The sequence below is a fragment of the Emydura macquarii genome, unplaced genomic scaffold (genome assembly GCF_026122565.2).
Source record: "Emydura macquarii macquarii isolate MOO-44397 ecotype Brisbane River unplaced genomic scaffold, CSIRO-AGI_Emac_v2 contig_1253, whole genome shotgun sequence".
Taxonomy (NCBI): Eukaryota; Metazoa; Chordata; order Testudines; family Chelidae; genus Emydura; species Emydura macquarii.
Window position 1 is genome coordinate 103,313,128 of NW_027131390.1, and position 21,337 is coordinate 103,334,464.

The window sequence follows — 21,337 nt, forward strand, 5'->3', positions numbered from 1 at the left end:
CAGCTTAAACTGATAGTTTATGAACAGTTCTCATAAAGAGTGATATATTATGACATTTGCACCTGAACCCCCTCACAATATTAGCTAATATTCACAATTTAACATTTTTGTTGGCCAGTGACAGAGAGCCCATATTTATGTACCCAAGGCAAAAAGCAATCTCTCAAGTGGTTGATCCAACTCTCATTGAAATCAGTGGAAGGCTTTCAATGGGAGGCGCACCGGGCTTTGATTCCGACCAGTCTAGCTACTGCTTGGCATGTCACCAGCTACTGTCAAATATGAAGCTTCCCCTTCACTGCACCAAACACTAACTACTGGTAGTCATTTTTAAGGCCCTTCATGGCTTAGGCCCTAGAATCACAGAAGATGAGGGTTGAAAGGGCACTCAGGAGGTATCTAGTTCAACCCCCTGTTCAAAGCAGGACCAACCCCAACTAAACCATCCCAGCCAGGGCTTTGTCAAGCCAGGTCTTAAAAACCTCTAAGGATGGAGATTCCACCACCTCCCTAGATAACCCATTCCAGTGCTTCACCACCCTCCTAGTGAAAAAGTTTTCCTAATATCCAACCTGGCCTCCCCCCCTGCAACTTGAGACCATTGCTCCTTGTTCTGTCATCTGCCACCACCGAGAACAGCACAGCTCCATCCCCTTTGGAGCCCCCCTTCAGATAGTTGAAGGCTTCAATCAAATCCCCCCTCACTCTTTTCTTCTGCAGACTACGCAAGCCTCGTCCCTCAGCCTCTGCTCATAAATCACATGCTCCAGCCTCCTAATCATTTTTGTTGCCTCACTGGACTGTCTCCAATTCGTTCACATCTTTCCTGTAGTGGGAGGCCCAAAACTGGACATAATGCTCCAAGTGTGGCCTCATCAGTGACGAACAGCGGGGAATAGCGCCCTGCCCTACCTTTCATCTCAGGTATGCTACTGAGCCGCCAACCCCCATCTCCTCTCTGCCAACAAAGCCAGCCTTACCGCTCAGTTCTCAAATTTCCGACCAACCACCTTGGTGCTTTGTGCCATGCTGCCCCTTATGCAGGGAAATAAAAATCCCAAAAGCCACCATCTTGTCCTCCTCATGGGTGCCATGATACCTACAAAAAAACTCAACAATGCTTATACGCATTGTTGTTGTAGCCGTGTCAGGCCCAGGCTATTAGAGACCAGGTGGGTGAGATAATAGCTTTTATTGGACCAACTTCTGTTGGTGAGAGAGAGCTCGCAGGTCTCTGTGTAAGCTCAAAAGCTTGTCTCTCTCACCAACAAAAGTTGGTCCAATAAAAGATATTACCTCACCCACCTTGTCTCTCAACCACGGTCAGGCAGCTGGTGTGCCATGACTGCTGCTTATCACGTTGCCCATACTCCTCTCATTGGTTCATCAGTTTGTCGTAGCCTTCTGTAGTCTCTCATCCTGTACTGAGATTGTAAGATCCTCAAACCAGGAGCTTTTATATTTGTGCAGCACCTAGCACAAGCAGGTCCTGAGCTGCTTGGGGGCCTCTGCCTGCTATCACATTACAGTAACAATGACAAACAAAAGTTATGAAAAAAATTATTTTTTAATGTACAAAAGGCTTATATACAGGTTCAGCATATTACTGCCATTCTTATGATGTAGAAAACAGCTAAAAACGTCCTTAACACATACTAGTGACAGAACAATTCACCTACAGTGCTTTTAGTAATGATGTCTTCTATACATACTATATACAGAGCTGGAATGGTTATAATAATATGATCTGAGTAAACGAAGGAAGACCACCTCTGAAAAAACAAAAGAAATCCTGACAAACTGGAGAAATGGTTTTGCTTTTGGGTTTGAGTTTTTCTTGTTACGCAGGTTGGCTGACGTGGGGCTCACTAACAAGCATTGTCATACGGATCCGCTGAATAAATCAGCTCCACAGGCAACGGAGACCCAAGGGCCTGATCAGTTGCCATGCTCGGGATGCCCCATATGTACTCCAAGTGCCCAGTACAGCTCAGTCCTAAAACATGCCCTGCCTTCTTTCCACAAATCAAAGGGTGCGGTGACTGCAAGTGACTCCATACCAGGAACTCAAAAAGCCCAATCATTTTAAAGTCGCAAGTGCAAACAACTGTCCTGCCTGATCTTGCTTTCCTAGCACAGCCAGGAGTCCCAGTGAAGTCAGGAGGGTTTTAGGATGAGCGAGGAATGCAGGATCAAGCCCATTGTGCTTTGTTTATGCAGGGTTCTTATTTAAGAATTAGGGTGGGCCAGGCTCTGCTCCGTTTACTCCCAGTGAGTAGTACCTTACTCGCCAAGCAGTCCCACTGATGTTAATAGGACTCTGTGTGGAGTAAGGGTGCAGCCCAACACAAGTAAGGCTATTGTGCTCTGGTCCTATGATAAACCTATATTCAATTTCTGTGTGGCCTTCTGGGGCATTCGGTGTCACTCCATTTGGGCAGGAACAAAGACGAGCATTTGTGTACCCACTGCAGGTCATGCTTGTATCAGTGCGCTTTGTGCTGCACTGGCGTGTGCAAAAGGAAAGCAATGATGTTAGAAAGCCACCGCTAGACCCTTCAAAAAGCACCCGGTGGGTGCTGCAGTTTGCAGGTGGAAGTGAGTCACAGTCAGTAAAGAGTTGTACCTCAGCTGAGCAGGAAAGGACGGAGCCCTGCTGAGACACCATGCACATTTGGTTCAGTTTTTCCAGAGTTCAGCAGGAAGGATGTTTGGAATCAAGAGGAGATGTCACTTTCGTACGCTTCTCCTCGACATAACGCTAGCAAATTATTTAACACTACAATACTAGGAAGAGAAGAATTGTCTTTTTTAGACATGGTAAATTTCAGTGAGGTCGATTTTTCCCTGTGGTTACCTTTTTGCCTAACAATAGTAATAAATAATGTAGTGAGGAATCTTTCCATTGACTGCAGGATCAGGCCCTAAAATTGCAAAACTGTTAGCCACCTTATATTTTGTGGAGAATTTGCTTGTGGTTATATTCCTCCGATCCACTCCTATGGGTAAATTGCAGAGCGGCTTTCACTCACAGCTCTGATATCCTGCTACAAATCCCAGACATTTGACTAAGGCCTTGTCTACACCAGCCCTTATGCTGGCAAAACACCCCCCTCAGCGACATACGTTTTGCCGGCATAAGTGGTTGTGTGGACAGTGTTATGTTGGTGGGAGATGCTCTCCTCCCGACTTGGCTCCGACCATTCGTTTAGGTGGTTTAATTATGTCGGTGGGAGAACTCTCTCCCGTCGACATAAGCAAGCTGAGGTGTGAATCAACCTCGTGCTAGCCTGCATAATAGAACCGGTTGATATGCATCAACAGTTCATTAGTGCACTTTGATCTGGTCCCGTTTCAAAGAGGACCAGCCCAAAGGGCACTAAGATCTGTTAATGCGCATCAGCAGGGTCACATGGATGGTTTGTCTTCAGCAGGCTAGCGCAAGGTAGAGTCACAGCTCATCTTACCGCGACCTAATCATCTGTGGAAGCAAGTCCTAAGCTAGCTAAGTAATTATGTGCCTCCCCCATCATGCTGTAAACGCTTTGGTGAGGAAAAATTAGAGCTGGGCTGTTGTGAATTAGCCATTAGCCATTTTTATAGATTCACAGAGTTTAAGACCAGAAGGGCTCACTGTGATCATCCAGTCCAACACAGTCTGGTATAACACAGACCATAGGACTTCCCTGAATTAATTCCTGTTTCTATTAGTTTATAACCCCCTGATTTACACAAATTATTGACGGCCCCAGATGAAAGTCACTGCTCTGCTGAAGTCACTGCTGACAGGGCATAAAGTTAAGCACATGCATAAACCTTTGCAGGATCGGGGCCTTCCTGCCATTAGAGATGCTTTCAGTTGAATGGTGTCTTCAGGCCTCCGCTACATTCCACCCAGGATATAAACCACATTGTAAACATCTGACAACAGGGGGCATTAATCTTTCATGTGTCCCATCAATGTATCTTTCTGTTGTTTTCCAGAAACACTGCTATGCTTTATAAATGTACTTTACTCTTATATATGCTTCTGGCAATACACTATCTTTGATTTGAATGGAAGAGATGCCTTGACTACTTAACACTAAAGCATAGGAAGGCACTTTTCTGAGAAGCTGTTTGGAACTGATGCTATTCAATGAAGTTGCAAGGTACCAAGAATGACTGTATATTTACTGTTTAAAATGATCCTGGGAGTGGACTTTCTGGGAGACGTAACTAAACGCATATCTCATTGGAGCACAATACACAGTATGGCTTTTATTCAGATAAAAAAGACACCCCTCCATTTGTTTCGGTCCTGGGTTGAGAAATGATATTTTTGCAAACATTACTAAAAGAAAGCAAAGGGAGGTGGAAAATGTGGCCTATTTCCAGGGAAGCATTTTCATTTTTAACCATTCTTATGTAATATTCTTGTTTGGTGCTGGCATTGCTCAGACCCCTGAAAAACCAAGCCAAAAAAAAAAAAAAAAATACTAGAGGTTGCACTCTTTCAGTGCTAAGCCGCTTTTATAGAGTTTACATAAGTCTGTACAGACATTTTTTTACTTTGAATCCCTTTAATGCATTTAATACTTGTCAAAATTCTACTCTATAGAAACTGGTTATTTTAAAAAAGCACATTCATAAAACTGCTTCGCATCGAGTCCCTTGGATCCTTTTAAACAGTTGTGCTTTATCATTAGGACATCATGTTAAGGAATTTACTCTCTTCTGCCAGGGTGCTTAGCATGGAGCTCATGTCGCCTATCGCCATATTGCTTATCCCAGCTGGTATGGACGGCAGCGTCAGAGAGTTCCGTGGAGTCGTAAGGCGAGAGGAGTTCTGGGAGAGATTCTGCAGAATGCTAGGGCTGAGGGTTCCCGACATCAGGCTTGAATGGTCTCCATCATCCATGATGGCGTCAAAATCTATCTGAGCAGGCTCCAGCCCCTGTGAGTCCACTGTGCTTGACACCTGGTTAGCTCCGGGAGAAGGCATGGCAGCTGGCTTGATGTTCAAGGCACACGGCTGCTGTCCAACTCTGCAGTCCACATGGTTATCAAAGTTTCCATTTTGTTCATACATGTGGATTTGACCATAATAGTACATCAGATTGTTTTCCCTCGTGCTGTTTGCACACTGCTGAGGCTGCATTGACACCATATTGTTGGTTCTCTTAGAAGTGGCCTCTGCTGTTTCCTGGCCAGGGCTTATGCTATTAGTAGGGTGGGGAGTTCTCATGTAACCTAGTTGCTGCATGGTGCGTATCCCTCGATGCCTGTTTACTGGACTAGGATCTGGTGGAGGACGAGGCTGTACCATTCCAGGAGCGTAGGTCTGCCCAGCTGAACCCATTATGCTCTGCTGGGGCTCGAAGTTTGACTGATTCGAGGTCATTAAAGAAGCGGGCTGATAGAACACCTCCTGAGTCATGGAAAAATTCATGGGATTTGTCTGAGATGAATAGTTCTGCTGACTTTGTTCATGCATGACCTGAGTCAGTCTATTACTGTTGACCATTAAAGAGGGATCGGTTGCAACGTCCATTTGTTGAGGATGAACGTGGGGTCCAGACTTCACTCCCATGTTGCTACAAGAAGGGGAAAGCTGGTTTGGATCTCCACTGATTGCATTTGGACTCAGCATTTGATGAGCCTGGTTATATCCTTGGTGCAGACTCAAATCTGAGTTCATATTGGGGCCTGGATTTATCTGCGGCTGCCTCAGCTGCATACAGCTTAGCCTTTGTCCATCCATGCTCGCGTTTCTTTGCATAAAATTCTGCTGCGTTACATTCATGTCAGTTTGACTCATCGGCATTTGCTGCTGGTTAAAGTTCTGATACTGACCAAAGTTCTGCTTCTGCTGGACCACAGCTAAGTTTCCTTGAGAAAACTGGTGCTTCGACTGGTTAGACATGACATCAACCGTACCTGAGCTAACCTCATTCCACTGGACGGGCATGTTGTTTTTGCGCACGTTCGAGGGAGCAGCAAAGTTCAGGTGGCACTCTGCCATCCCTGGTCCCAAATGGTTCACGCTTGCATTGGCTACAGCCATCCTGCGCTGGCCAGGCAAGTTCTGATGTTGCAGTTTCCCGTTACTTTGGAAGTTTTGCATTTCATTACCGTACCCCACGGAAGTGTTTTCTGCAGCTGTCCCACTGTTCTGAGACTTGATATATTGCACTACATCATCTGGCAGCATAATGTCGTCCTCTCCAATGGGGCCGTCCGGCTCACCGGACATGGCTTCCATGGCAATGTTTTCACTGATGCTCAGCGGTCGAGGCGAATAGGTGTGCCTGGGAAGGTTCCCATCGGAGCGCGTGTAATTGGGAAGGCCGCAGTTCCGTCTCTCCATCGGATGTGGTGGGGGGAGGGGATTCATGCTGTTGGTGCTGTTGAAGCGATGGACTCGAGGGAGGGACAGTGGGTCTGCGGCGGGTCTCCTCACAGGATCACTCGCGCGCCTCGCGTTGTTGCCTGGCACCTCATGGGGAAAAGCCGTGGTTGCTGCATACCCATAAGTGCTGCCATCGCTACAGCGTCTTGGCCCCGGAGGGAGGCGAAATGAAGGCAAAGCAGGCTCTGGCCCATCGAGAAGAGAGATCTTGTTCTTCAGAGTCATTCTTTCCAAGTTGGGCAGAGGTGTGGGAGGAGGCCCCCCCGTGGCAGCAGCGTACTTGGCTTTCAGCCTGTAGCGCTGAGCTGGTGTGAGGTTGAGAAGGCCTGGTATTCCGTTACACTGGCTGACATCGCTCGACCTGCGTGACGCGTCCGTGGAAATCGGGTCGTAGGAGTCGGCCGAGCTGGTGTTGTTGGGACGATTCCCAAACTGCGAAGCTTCGCTGGAACGGCGACTGGAGAAGTAAGGGGAAATCCCCGATGATCTGCGACTGACAGTGTAGGCTGAACTGATGGTGCTTGTAGTACTGTCACGGCGTTCGTTAAGCTGATTCAGCATCGTGATCTCATTTACAGACAGCTCCGTTATTCTAGGATTAGACAGCGTAGCAGAGGAACCACCAATGTTTTCTAGGCTAGAGCCTGGAGGAGAGGCGGGGTGGAGAAAAAAGTTTCGTTATCTGAGAGGGCTACGTTGGGATAAACAGCTACAGTACATTCGCTGTTGTGCTTGGTGTCTAAATACAGATCTGTGTGTTACCCAACAGCAAATGTTTGCTTAAGAAGAGTGATGTTACTGTGGCTAACTGGCAATGGAGTCAGCACACTGTCTGCAGCTCTGCTCCCAGCAGAAAAGGTATAATCCAGGGCAGGGAAAGAGGACAGTGAAATATACTCAGGAAATTGAGTCGCTGCTACAGAGTCTTTTGCAGTGTTTGATTCACTGCCACTGCAACCGATGAGGAGTGCATCCTTATGGGCCTCTTATCATAAGGCAGAACGTAGTGTTAAAATGAAAGACACTACAGGCACAACATGTGGTTTCCAAGCATGGGTCATGTGATCAGTCACTCAAACTGGTTTCAAAAATTCAGAGACCTGGGTCTGATTGCTTAGTACTAGAAATTCACGTACCCCTCTGAGATCTTTTCCAGAGCAATTCAAGAAGCTCCTCTACAAAAAACTCGAAGGGCAGGTCATCTGCCCAGGTACTTTTCCTTTGTTAAGCTGGAGAGGCACAAAAGGATCATAATTTGGGCCTACTTGGGAATCTGCAGCAGGCACAGAAGTTAAAACTAGCATAAGTGGCTCTATGCCAACACCACAGAGCTCCCACCTGATATGGGCATGGCTGGATTGTTGTTCTGCTCTAGCAGTCCTCAAATGGCAAAATAACCCCTAGCGGGTTGTTACTACTAGCACAAGGCTCTTCTAATTTCCACCACTGAGGTGAGGTGGGGGCAGGTGCAAAATGGCCCTGGGTAACCTTGGGAATAAGGGGTGCACAAAGGAAGTACTCAAGCACATTTGCCCCCCTTCTCCTTAACTCTGCTGAGTTGTGGATCTGGGCCTATATCCCCCCCCAAATTATATAGCTGAGTTCACAGCTGAGTTGTCTTTTCATAAGCTAGCTCATCTGTATTTAGTGAGGTTTAATGCTGATAGGATGGGAGGTGATTCTTATTTAGGGCAGACCCTTCTGTGATACATGATACAAGGCATGAGGGAGTCTAACTGTGGCAAGGACATAAGACCAGGACTTACCATTTCCTGGCACGGGAGGCAGCTTGGTGTTTCTGACTTGTGGAGCTGGGCTCACCCATGAGCAGGAATCCTTAACCGTCTTGAGTTTCTCTTTCTTGAGCTGTTCGAGTCGCTGCATCGTCGTCATGTGTTTCCTTAGTTGAAGGCAGACTGTTGAATTGCCTGATGAGACTGTCGAGTCCACAACGGGAGCATTGTCATCCAATGCGGTCAGGTCTCCCAGGCTTCCCCCACTGTGCATATTCATTTCTACTCCACTGTCGTTGTTGTTGTTGCTACCGAGTGGTGATGGTTCACTGCTGCATGATGACTGCCCACCAGGACTGGACTGACACATCTGGAAGGGAGAAATAATAGAAGGTCTGAGTTCTGCAGTCGAAAACACTGCTTTGTAACATGCAAGCACGCACACACACATGGCTGGAGACTCGAGTCTCCTATTTATCAACACATTTGGTACAGGAAACCTGTGGTTCCCTCCTTCCCCCCACACAGACATGCTGCCCCACTGATGTGTCAAAGCTGTTCTGCAGCCAGGGAACACCTCCTCGGGGTTCTTCGGAGGCGGATAGTTCAGTTTCCATATCCAGTCGTTGCTGTTGACAAGGCCAGTGTGCTAATGAATGCCAACTGGTGTTATAGTTTCACGCTACAGGCACTAGGTTTATTTTAAAACAGCAGTTTAATGAATTTGGATTGATTTTTTTTTTTTAAATTCACAAGCATTTGCATAAAACCCCATGGTTTAAAAATCTTTGGGTTGTTTCATTTTTCCCATAGAGACAAACCAAACGTTGCTGCTGCAGTAGATAAAGAATGGATGCTTCATTAAGATAAGCTAGTGCATTAGCAGATTGTGCAAGGTATGCTGCAATGAGCGCCAGTTTATCTAACGTAGGATCAAGTCCTAAGTGGTTCAGGCACAACATATTTCTGTCTTTAAAATACCTTAACATGTAATTAGTTGAGCTGACAACCTTTCTAGCCAGATAAAAACGTGGTTTGCTGTTCGCAAGCTCCCACTTACAGATGGGGTAGATAAATGCCAGAAAGGTTTGTTTTACTTGCAGGAGAAATGACATTTCAGACTGAGCAACTTATTTGTAACAAAAATGGAATGGTCTGAACTTGCTTGGTTGCAGCACTCTTCATTGCTAGGTAAAATCCCTGGGTTCTCCATTCCTGGCCCTGAACTCTTGTTCCAGAGCCTGTCAGAAACTGGGAATGTTACAGAGGCAACATAGTCTCAGGATTGGATGGGAGTGTGGGTTATTTTGCTCAAAAACAGCCCTATGTAGCAAGACTGCCTGGCTTTAAGGGTCCAGTTTCCTTTCCTCGAAAGTATAGAGGTTCCATTCCAGGAATGTAATGCTGGGAAGAATTAAGTAAGGGGAATTCTTGGTGCACTGACAAAGAGATGCCGGACCCTCCCCCAGTTGCCGCCTCCCCTGGCTGCCCACCAACTTCCCCATATTCCCTTTGCATTTACACACTAACTTGGTTTGGTTAGCTGTGGATACACAGCACAGAACAGATCTCATTTTTATACAGCGATTTCGATACAAGGAATTTGTTTGCTCACCTTAGTACCGTCTGTCCTTAGGAAGATATAGTAAGGAAAGGTAAGTGGGAACAAAGAACAGGTTGTTAGAATAAAGACAACATTAACAAAAGAGAGAAGATTAGTGAAAGAGCGAAGAGGAGAGTACACAATCCAGGGCATATTAGTAGCATTCCTTTCTCCAACACAAAACCCCCTAGCAATTCAGAAGCCAGCCCCATTTAACTTAACACCTCTGGGAAACCATGCAACCCAAGTGAAGTAAACGGCGTTCGGGGGTATAGCAGAGAGGGAAGTAGGTCCACTGTGCCTAACGCCAATGTGGGAAGAACTTGGCCAAAAGCATGTTAAAAAAAATCACTTTGAGGGAAACCAGGGGAGAAATATTTTCACATTTTCATGGAAAAACACTTTGTGTGTGCATGTGTGTTATTCTTATACTGCGTTTTGCAATGAACACAGGAGCGTGTGAAGGTGAAATTGTCCATTTAGTCAATAAAAGTCATTTTGGCTGTGAAAAGAGTCAATTCCTTCCTGGACTTTTCTAGTGCAAAGCATATTGACTGGTAGAAATGAAAACATTTTAGTCTGGCTTAAAATCAAGAAAATATATACTTTGGAGTCTCAAATGCTTGTCAAGTTCTCTCAGCTGCAGTGAGAAACCTGGGGACTGAACGAACAGGTGAAAGTGACTATAATTCACCCATTCATTGCACCTTGTTTTACCCTGAGCGAGGCTATGAGGCCAAAACATGGCCTTTTTGGCTGCTAAGGGAAAGAGAAATATTGAAATGTGAAAGAGCTGTGGCTCATCAAGACTCATGACTTCCTCTAACTACTGTGAAATACACAGATGTAATAAAATGACGTGACTGGCTTAGAAAGTAAAAAAGGCTACTGCCTGATTTAATCTATCAACCCTGCATTGCATCAGAGAAAATGAAGACTTTCTAGATGGAAGTCACGATTTGTTACTGTAGGCACAGCATGCTGAAGAATCAGAGGGGGCAGTGCAGGGGGGACTAAAGAACAGGGAAGAAAAGTGGCAGCATGCGACCTCCAGAAGAAAGAGAAGAACCCATATATCCCCAATGCAGATAGAGTTAAGCAACCATTTTCAGGCTCTCTGCACAGGTACTATGGCGGAGAATGGTTTGGAAGATTCATCTGAGGGAAAGGATCAGAAGGAAACCCCATTGATTGGAAAGCATGGGATGCATTGTCCTCGAGATGGGGGTTCCACAACCACCACTCCCAAAAGGATGAGGTGGGTGGTGGTGGTTGGGGACTCCCTCCTAAAGAGGACGGAGTCATCTATCTGCCTTCCTGACAGGGGAACTCAAGAAGTACGTTGCTTGCCTGGAGCTAGAATTCAGGATATGAAGGAGAGTCTGCCGAGACTCATCAAACCCTTGGACTGCTACCCCTTCCTACTTTTCCACATGGGCACCAATGACACTGCCAAGAATGACCTTAAGTGGATCACTGCAGACTATGTGGCTCTGGGAAAGATAAAGGAGTTGAAGGAGCAAGTGGTGTTCTCATCCATCCTCCCTGTTGAAGGAAAAGGCCCAGGAAGGGCCCATCGAATTGTGGAAGTAAATGCGTGGTTACACAGGTGGTGTCAGAGAGGGGGCTTTGGATTCTTCGACCATGGGATGTTGTTCCAGGAAAAGGGATTGCTAGGAAAAGATGGGATCCATCTAACAAAGAGAGGGAAGAGCATCTTCGCAGACAGGCTTGGTAACCTAGTGAGGAGGGCTTTAAACTGGGTTCTCCAGGGGATGGAGTCCTAAGCCTGGAGGCAAGTGGGACACCAGGAGGAAGCACAAGGAGGAGGGTGCAACAAGGGATACATCCTGATTCGTACTGTGAAAGTAGGGCAATCAGCTAGTTATCTTAGGTGCCTGTACACAAATGAAAGAAGCCTGGGAAATAAGCAGGAAGTCCCGGCACATAAGAAATTCTTATGTGATTAGAATAACAGAGACTTGGTGGGGTAACTCACATGACTGGAGCACTGTCATGGATGGGTATAAACTGTTCAGGAAGGACAGGCAGGGGAAAAAAGGTGGAGGAGTTGCACTGTATGTAAGAGAACACTATGACTGCTCAGAGCTCTGGTATGAAACTGGAAAAAAGCCTGTTCAGAGTCTCTGGGTTAAGTTTACAGGTGAGAGCAACAAGGGTGATGTCGTGGTGGGCATCTATTCCAGTCCACCAGACCAGGGGGATGAGGCTTTCTTCAGACAATCAATGAAAGTTTCCAGATCACAGGCCCCGGTTCTCATGGGGGACTTCAATCACCCTGACATCTGCTGCAAGAGCAACACAGCAGTGCACAGACAATTCAGGAACTTTTTGAAGAGTGTTGAAGACAACTTCCTGGTGCAAGTGCTGGAGGAACTAACTAGGGCCTGTGCTCTCCTTGACTTGCTGCTTACAAACAGGGAAGAATTGGCAGGGGAAGTAGAAGTGGGTGGCAACTTGGGCAGCAATGGAGCATTGCCTGCAGATTGAGGGAAGTGATTATTCCCCTCTATTTGGCATTAATGAGGCCACGTTTGGAGTATTGTATCCAGTTTTTCGCCCCCCACCACAGAAAGGAAGTGGACAAATTGGAAAGATTCCAGCAGAGGACAAAGAAAAGGATTAGGGGCTGGAGCACATGACTTATGAGGAGAGGATGAGGGAACTAGGCTTGTTTAGTCTGCAGAAGAGAAGAATGAGGGGAGAATTCGAGAGCAGCCTTCAACTACCTGAAGGGGGGTTCCAGGGAGGATGGAGCTAGGTTGTTCTTAGTGGTGGCAGATGACAGAACAAGGAGCAATGGTCTCAAGTTGCAGTGGGGGAGGTCTAGGTCAGATATTAGAAAACCTTTTTCACTAGGAGGGTGGTGAAACACTGGAATGGGTTACCTAGGGAGGTGATGGAATCTCCATCCTTAGAGGTTTCTAAGGGCTGTCTTGACAAATCCCTGGCTGGGATGATTTAGTTGGGGTTGGTTCTGCTTTGAGCAGAGGGATGGACTAGATGACCTCCTGGGGTCCCTTCCAGCCCTAATATTCTATGATTCTATGAAAGTGTCTGGAGGAACAAAAGTCATTGCATTATGACGACACATTATTGTCACATTTTCACCCCCATGGCGCAGCATCGAGGCTGGATGGGCTGACGATGTGTGCATCATCCTATTGAGACGCAACAGCAGTGTTACAAATATCACATCTTGAGCTCTGTGTTGCTGTATAAAAAGACACAACATACACTGGGGACTCTTAACTGACGAGAAATCTTAACTTTGGGGTTGAGGGCTTTGAAAACTGGGACTGTCCTGCACATTTCTGGGTGCATGGCAAATGCATGAGGAGGAAAAAGGCTGAAAATGTTCATTTTTCACCTGTGTCTTTGACAAATTACAGGCCATACTCTATCTTTTAAACAACTTTTCTTACCACAGAATTCTCGGTCTTTATTGTTTTGACTTGCAATCCGTCCTCCATGCCTCTGGTGGTGCTGTTAGCCTCGGTGCTCTCTTCTGACACCTTGCTACTCTGCTTGGCACTTGCTTCATTGTCGCCGTTTTCCTTGAGGGGAGGTGGCCTTGGGTGAACATCGTTGCGCTGCTTCTTTGTGACATGGGCATCAGGTCCATGCACAGTCTTGACATGTTTCCTGAGGGAACTGGGGTCCGTGTACCTCTTTGTGCAGCCCGGGATTTTACAGACATAGGGTTTCTGTCAATATGACAAATTTGATGTTATTTTTAAAGCAGATTGAAACGGTCTGGATACACTTCGTGGACAAAGATAAGTCATCGATAAGTCCTCATAGAAAACAATGAACATGATGCTGCTAGCAGAAAAATGTGGAAAATGTATGCCTTAGCGTCTAGCTAAGCATCTATGCAGAGATTCCTAAACTATGTTCATGTTCTGCTGGTCATGGAGCACTTGGTGGCAGTCAACAGAGACCTGGCTAGTCACTTGGTACTGGCTCTACTTCTTGTTTTAGGCTGCTAAATTCAAAGGCGGCTAAAAATTCACAAAGTACTTTCCTAATATTACTTTTCCAACTAAGCATCTGTTGCAGTAGCCACAGGAATGTTTCATGATTGTGAATGGGAGGGGAGGTGGTGTGAGCTGGAATTGCAGGGAATTGTCTACAAGACAATCTCTCCATTATGATGGGGTCTATGCTGGGCAAATGTTTGAAACCTCCTGATCTACAGCAATCCAGAGACACTAAGCCAAAATGGGTTCTGTCTACCTAGTCTATCATATACCTCCAGCACCCATCACGCCTAAATCCGTTATCGTGCAAAACAAACCACAGGCATGCAATACTTTAAAAGAGATGGCACTGTATTCCTGGAACCATGAATCATTGATCACTTTGTAAAGCACCTTTGAGCCTAGAGTGACCAGATGTCCCGATTTTATAGGGACAGTCCCAATATTTGGGGCTTTTTCTTATATAGGCGCCTATTACCCCCCAACCCCTGTCCCGATTTTTCACACTTGCTATCTGGTCACCCTACTGAGGCCAGGCTTTTGGAAACAGAAGTTAGCAAGTGGCTACCCTTTCTTTCTATTCATTTTGAGCCACACAGAGCTCCGGATAAGCTCGAAAACTTGTCTCTCTCACCAACAGAAGTTGGTCCAATAAAAGATACTACCTCCCACACCTTGTGTCTTTAATATCCAGGACCTCAACTACACTGCATACAAGTAGTAAAAGGGCCATCGGAGGCTTACTGTAGCTCTCTGGATTGCTTGATAAGCTGGCCCCATTCAAACAAAATGCATTTTAATGCAGCCAAATGCAGTTATGCATCCAGGATCAAGAAATGCAGACTATACCTGCAGAAAGGAGGGACTGTATCCTGGCAAGCCGTGACTCCGAAAAGGATCTAGAGGTCACAGCAGAGAAGCAACGAAGCATGAGTTCCCAGTGCAAGGCTGTGGCAAAAAAGGCTAAAGCAATTCTTGGCTGTATAACCAGGGGTAGTAGGAGGTGATTTTACCTCCATACACGGCCCTGGTGAGACCAACGCGGGAATGCTGCATCCAGTTTTAGTGTCCATGTTTCTAAAAGATGTTGGAAAAGGTGCAGAGAAGAACCACAAAAATAATTCAAGGACTGGAGAAAATGCCTTACTGTGAGAGACATAAAGAGCTTAATCTCTTTATCTTATCCAAAGGAAGGGTGGGAAGTGACTTGATTACAGGGTCTCAGTACCTTCATGGGGAATAAATATCAGAAAATAAAGGGCTCTTTAGTGTTGTGGAGAAAGGCATAACAAGGAACAATGGCTGGAAGCTGAAGCCAGCCAATTTCAAATTGGGCACAAATTTTTAACGGTGAGGGTGATTAACTATTGGAACAAACTGCCGAGGGAAGTGGGGGACTGTCCATCTCCTGCTGTATTCAGATCAAAACTGGATGTCTTTCTGGAAGATATGCCTTAGCCAAACACAAATTACTGGGCACAATATAGGGATAGTGGGTGAAATATAATGGCTTGTGATTATCAGGAGGTCAGACTAGATGATCTAATAGTCCTTTCAGGCCTTCAAATCTATGAATATATAAGTCACGAGCTGCCCGGCCCTGATGCAAATAAGATCTGCAAGAGAGAAGCTCTAACTTACCCATCAGCTTTCATTTGGCTTATTACTGAGAGAGGTCAGCCTAGGTATTTGGATTCAGGACTGAACATATTTGAAATAATGAGAGACGCATCCAAAACTTTGGGGTGCTTATTCCAATCTGAACCAAATCTGTGACATTTTTTGAGGTTTGATTATCACTGGCTAATATAGTATTGCTTTAAAATTCTGTCTTCCATTGAAATCATGTTATTCCATTCTCCAATTATTAATATTTAACTGTTACAAATTAGGTTACAGACTAACTCCTTCATGGTTGCAAATATTATTAGAACTTTGTTTTTTTCCCCCCCATCATCTGCTAATTAGTGGTAATATAATTTTTAATCCTCAGCCTTAGCTGTTTGCAGCAGACCATCACATGTGTTACAATAAAGGCAATTTCCTGCATTCCCTGACTTCTAATAGTGGGTCTTAATTAGCCTGGGTGAACAAAGCATTGCATCACACTTCATTGTTGTACATCAAAAGACGCAGGTAGGCCTATTTCCAAAGTGTCAAGACCAAGGGTAGAAATCACACCACTATGAGTCTTGTTACAATCACGTTAAAAAGCAAGACACACAATTGGAAGACCCTGTTCGGACTATTAAAAATTATGAATTTGGAAAGCACTGCTTTAATTTCAAAAGCCAATTAGAAAGTATGAACACTTCAGCATCTGTTTATGGTTTTTAACATGGCTTTCATAAATATAAAGCTAATGTGGTCTGGCTCTGCAGCAAAATAATCCCAGTTAAATAAAAAAAAAGCCTTTCATTATGGTAAATTCCTTTTTACACGAGTCCAACATGTAAAGTGTATATTGTCAGCAAAATGTTCTTTTAAATCCACAGAGTTTATGGTGAGGATGGGTTTACCTCATTGGAATGCGTCCTGTTCTGGTGCTTTGCCCTGTCCGAAGCGTTGGAAAAAGCTTTATTGCAGCCCTCATGTTCACAGACATACGGCTTTTCTCCAGTGTGAGATCTCAGGTGTGTCTTTAAGTTCTCCAGTCGGGAATAGGCTTTGGAGCAACCTTCAAACTAAAATAAAAACACAGTGGGAGCAATTCATCAACCAGAGTGGTGATTTTTGCCTTCTCATCTGTTTTTCATTTCTTTTCCCCCTTAAGGAGCCTGTGGTTTACAAACTAACATCCACTTTGTTGAGAGAGCTTTTCCTTCCTGGGCAGACCCAAATTTTCAAAAGAGGCTAGTGATTTAAGGCACCTCAAGTTTTGGGTGCTCAACTTGTGACACCTGACAAGAATCTGATTTTCAGGCAGAGCTGAGCACCTGTTCTCTGAAAATTAGATCCCCCCTTTAAGGTGTTCAGGGCCATGCATCCAAAAACAGAGGCCCCTCAAATCACTAGCTACTTTTGAAAATCTTGACCAAGGTCTCTCCACTTCACTTGCTCCAGAGTTTGAGAGACAAGCCAGAGTTAAAATAGCAAGCTTTGAGGTTTCCCTAATTACAGTTTGGTTCCACTTTCCTGAGGGTCCTGAGGTCAGACTGCCTGACATTACCATCTTAAAAACCAAGATCCTCAATCTTAACGGATTCTTGGATGGCACCACAGGCCAAGGGCCTGGAAAGAAAGCAACTTTCCGTACAAAGAGAAAGAGCCACTCAAGAGACATCACCACATTTTCAATGATGTAAGTTCCACCACCATCCAGTGCTGCCTGGTGGGGAGTTTTCTATCTGCACTCCCCTTGTTCGTACTATGGAAGGATTCAGCCAAGCAGCCAAAATGACTGAGTGAAGGTGAGATGCTGCCCTGTGGTATTTCCACGTAGGAATGACTTTGAGGTATCAGTGTACGTAAAACCACTGGACAGGATTTTAAAAAATGGGTGCCTGAAGCCAGGCTCGTAGGGTGGCATTTTCAGACGTGCTTGACTTTCGCCCAGCTCTGATCTCATTGAAGTCAAATGGGCATTTGATTGGTGGCTTCCGTGGCAGCAGCTAGGCCGAGTGCTTTGAGACCCTCCCACAACAATCCTTATTCAAGGGCCTTAGTATGTGATCTGAATTTCAAAAATGTCCACAGATCCCGTTTCCATCTGTGGGAGCCCTGGCGTGCTCCTTTTAACCGGTTCACCTGACTCTGGAATTAGGAGGATCACTTGAGGTTGCCATTTATGAAAGACTTGGCAATAAAAAAAGAGACCCTTGTTCTGGAAAACCAAAAGGTAATTTAGTGAACAATTCAGTACCTTTTTCAGGAGAAACAGAAACTGCAATTGGAACCTCTTTACCTATCCCTCCAGCCTCGAACACTGATCAAAAGGAGTATGAAGAGCCATGAATTTTGATGTTAATCTCTAATGGAAAAGAACTAAGTAATGTCCCCAGTTCGTTGTCAGCTGTAGTGCTTGCAACCATTCCTGCAGAATGCCATGGTCCAATGTAATGAAGGACGCAATTGTCAAGGTTAAGATATATAATTGTTTAGATAAAACTAAGGACCACATTTACAGGTAATTCTGTTCTAATTAGGGCCTCACATTGTGCCCATCACCTTGGTATCTGAGTGCATGCCCTGTGATAAACTTCCCCTAGTAACTTTGTTTCATTCAGCCTGTCAGAACCATGAGCGAATAGAATATAATTATTTTGTTCTCTCACCCTGTGCATACAGTATGTGGCATCATGTGTCATTCACAGGTATTGAAAACCATCACTCAACTTACTGGAAATCACTGGTAATTAAGCAGACAGTAACTCACGGAGGTGTTCCAGCAATACTGGCTATTATCACAAGAAAGCAGCTAATTAAGAGTGCTCCCACTGTGGTGCTGTTTTCAAACAATGGCATCTGAACAGGACAGCCAAGTCCTTTGGGCATTCAAACTGGAAGTTCCCACAACTAAGCGCTGGTCTGAATATGCAAATGTGGAATCCGGATTCTTATACAGATTTGAACTAAAATATCCCTGACCTTTGAGCTAGATCAGATCCAAACTTTTCAGCCTGGGCTCACCTCTATAGTCTTATTTACACCAGCTTCCTAGGTCTCTCCTTTCGTTTAAAAAAACTGCACTTTGAGAAATCACAACTGAACTGGCTTGGACAAGGAAGGCTTCTGCAGAGACAGGTACTGGCCCCAGCACCACAGGCAAATAGAAACTCAGAATACATCCTGTACAAGCGAGTTTGGGGCTCAGAGTAATGGCCCAGCAATAATTTGAGTAAAACACACAGCCTGATTGAAACTCTCCAGCATGTAGGAGGCGATTGACTCAGGTTCCGAAATGCTCAAATTGCTTTGCAGTCATTCCAATTCAACACAACAACCTGGAGTTGAAATGGACTGAAATGAGAAGTGGAGCCTTTGCTGCATCAGCTGAACTGGATGGGAGCTACGAGGAAGAAGGGGCTCCCCTCTGCTTGTAGCATGGACTGGGGAGCTGATCCCCCTTACTTTTACCTGCTGCCACTCTGAGGGCAGAGCTGATTCTTCCACTGATATTCAATCCATTGCATCAAACAACACATTGAAGATCAATATTTCCTGATACTCTTATGGAAGTTTTATAATACATCATAACTGCAAGGCGCTTTACAAGACCAACACAAAGAGATGACTTTGTGCTTGGAGAGCTTACACTCTAAATGAGACACACAGAGGGTCAGAAGATTGACGAGGGAGTCACAGAGTGACCAAGTCTTATACAGGCTGATATTTTTAAGTAGACAGGGGCTGGCGATGATCCAGGAATGGAAGCAAATAGTGGGAAGGAAGGCACAGGGACAAAGGATCGGAAGGAATGTGAGGAGAGACTCATCCCAGGAGCAGGGACCAGTAAAAAAGCAAAAGTATGAAGGAGAGAACGGGGAGTGGGGCGCTGGGTCATGGTGGCTGCCGAATGCTGGCTAGATCAAAGAGGAGAGCTGGGAGACCAAGAGGAGGAGGCTACAACAGTCCAGGTGAGATAGCCATAGAGTGTGGCGAGAAGGAAAAGGAAGGAGGGGCCAGAATTAACTGTGAGGTGTGAGCCTGAGTAGCGAGGAGGATAGCAGAGCTGCACAAGCGATGGAGGATGTGGAAGGGAAAAGGATTTAACTCAATTCTTCGCTGTCTCTGCTTTGCACTGCTAGGACGACACAAAGCCAAAGAGCTGCCCTACAGGGGATGCAAAGGATTGCCCCGCAGCAGAGGGGATATCGTGGATGGTGCAAAGTTAGGTAGGGGAGGTGCCAGGGCCAGGAGAGAGCCTGGTAGCGCACGGTGGTGCAGCAGCAAGTCTACAGCTCTGAATTACAGCAGTCCTGGAATGCAAAAGGAGGTTATTCTAGACCCCTTGAATTGGGCCAGCGCTCACGATGTCACTCATCTGGGGGCCAGAACCTTACAGGGTGTCACCTTGCATAGCTCCATTGACTTCATGGGAGCTAAACCAATTCACTCCACCAAGGAAGTGGCCCAGTCTAGTCCTAATGTATGGGTGTAAATCTCTAGATTACTTTAATCTTCAGTGGGGGGAAATGGATTCCTAGGAGGAAAGCTGAACGTGTACTACAAAACCCTGGGAGATCAGAAAGTATTATCTCCATTTTACTCACAGTGAACTGAAGCACAGAGAGGCTAGAGGCCAGATTTGTAAAGGTGTTTGGATGCCTACCTCCCACTGATATCAAAGGGAGTTAGGTCCCTGAATACACTTAACAATCTGTCTCTAAGTGACTTGCCCAGGGTCACACAGGGAATTTGTAGCAAGGCAGGGAGCTGAACCCAGGTCTCCCCAAATTCTGGGCTAGCACCGTAACCACTGGCCCATTAACATTAACGCCCCGAGGGGCTAGCCTGCAGGTACTTAAAGCCCATTAATGCTGAAAGATTGGATCTGAACTTGCCCAGAGATGCGGGGTGTTCATTCATAGACCTTTGGTGTGAGTCTCTAGTCTGTATCCAGATATTCCTTCATGTGGACACAAGTCCCCCATGCCATTCCACTGATCTGCACAGAGCTGTGCCCCCACGGGCTCACCGTGCACTTGTGTGGCTTTTCTCCAGTGTGTCTTCGCATGTGCACCACCAACATGTACTGCGCCTTGAATGGCTTTTGCTCCCGAGTGCAATCTTGCCAGCGGCAGACAAATTCCTTCTTCTCCCCATGGATGTGATCATTATTGATGTGCTAGCGTAAGAGAAGGAAAAGCAGATCATGATTAGATCAGCTAAAGCCATCATCGTTCATGTGTCACTCTGAAGAGCACAGAAAAATACAGCAGTTTCTCTCAGTAGCCGTTGTGGTCTGATATTACCATGATATAACTAATGTCACAGAGCCATATGGGGCAGCATGTTCTTGTACTGTGTCTATATTAGGGGATGGATTACAGGACACAAAATAGGATCCATTAGACACAAGGGTGGGATGGTAATACTGATGTCTGAGGGCTGCCGGTGTGCAGAGACTACTGCCAGTCATACTGACCAATAATGTCTCACTGTTTCCTTGTCCTCCTCTGTCTGTCTGTACCCAGCTGTTGTCTCTTGTCTTAGATTGTAAGTTCTTTGGGGAATGGGCCATGTTTTTGTTCTGTGTACAACACCTAGTGCAAAAGATTACTGGTCCATGACTAGGGTTCTTAGGGACCATTATAAAACAAACAAATAAATAATAATGATAAGATAATACTTACTGAAGCACATATGGAGCATTTTACCTGTTCAAAGAGCTGTTGACACAATGGGCCAGGCCCTCAGCTTGTGTCAACTGGGGACTTGGCCTATCCTCTGCAAAAGCAATGTCTACCCCAGTTCTGGCCAGCTGCAGAATGAACTGCAGATATTATTCTTGATGCAAGCAAGGGGCCACTGCTGTTTCAGAGACCTGCAATGAACAAGTTAATGTGGAAGGGGAGCCCTTTTTATTATTATTTATGTTACTGGAATAGCCAAAGAACTCAAACAGGAGGATCAGGGCCTCCCTGTGTTAGGTGCTGTACAAACA

The 21,337-nt window shown here is 45.6% G+C and overlaps 1 protein-coding gene across 1 annotated transcript in view; it reads right to left on the bottom strand.

Annotated features, from left to right (window-relative positions):
• Positions 1-4,479: 4,479 nt before the first annotated feature.
• The window catches only part of GLI2 (GLI family zinc finger 2), a 248,298-nt gene continuing 231,440 nt past the window's right edge, over positions 4,480-21,337 (bottom strand). The window contains exons 10-14 of the mRNA XM_067549660.1: positions 20,369-20,518; positions 16,251-16,415; positions 13,174-13,455; positions 8,158-8,494; positions 4,480-7,035 (exon numbers count right to left, since the gene is read on the bottom strand). Of these exons, the coding sequence (XP_067405761.1) occupies positions 4,685-7,035; positions 8,158-8,494; positions 13,174-13,455; positions 16,251-16,415; positions 20,369-20,518 (3,285 nt within the window). The 3' untranslated portion in view covers positions 4,480-4,684. The remainder of the gene's footprint in view (positions 7,036-8,157; positions 8,495-13,173; positions 13,456-16,250; positions 16,416-20,368; positions 20,519-21,337) is intronic.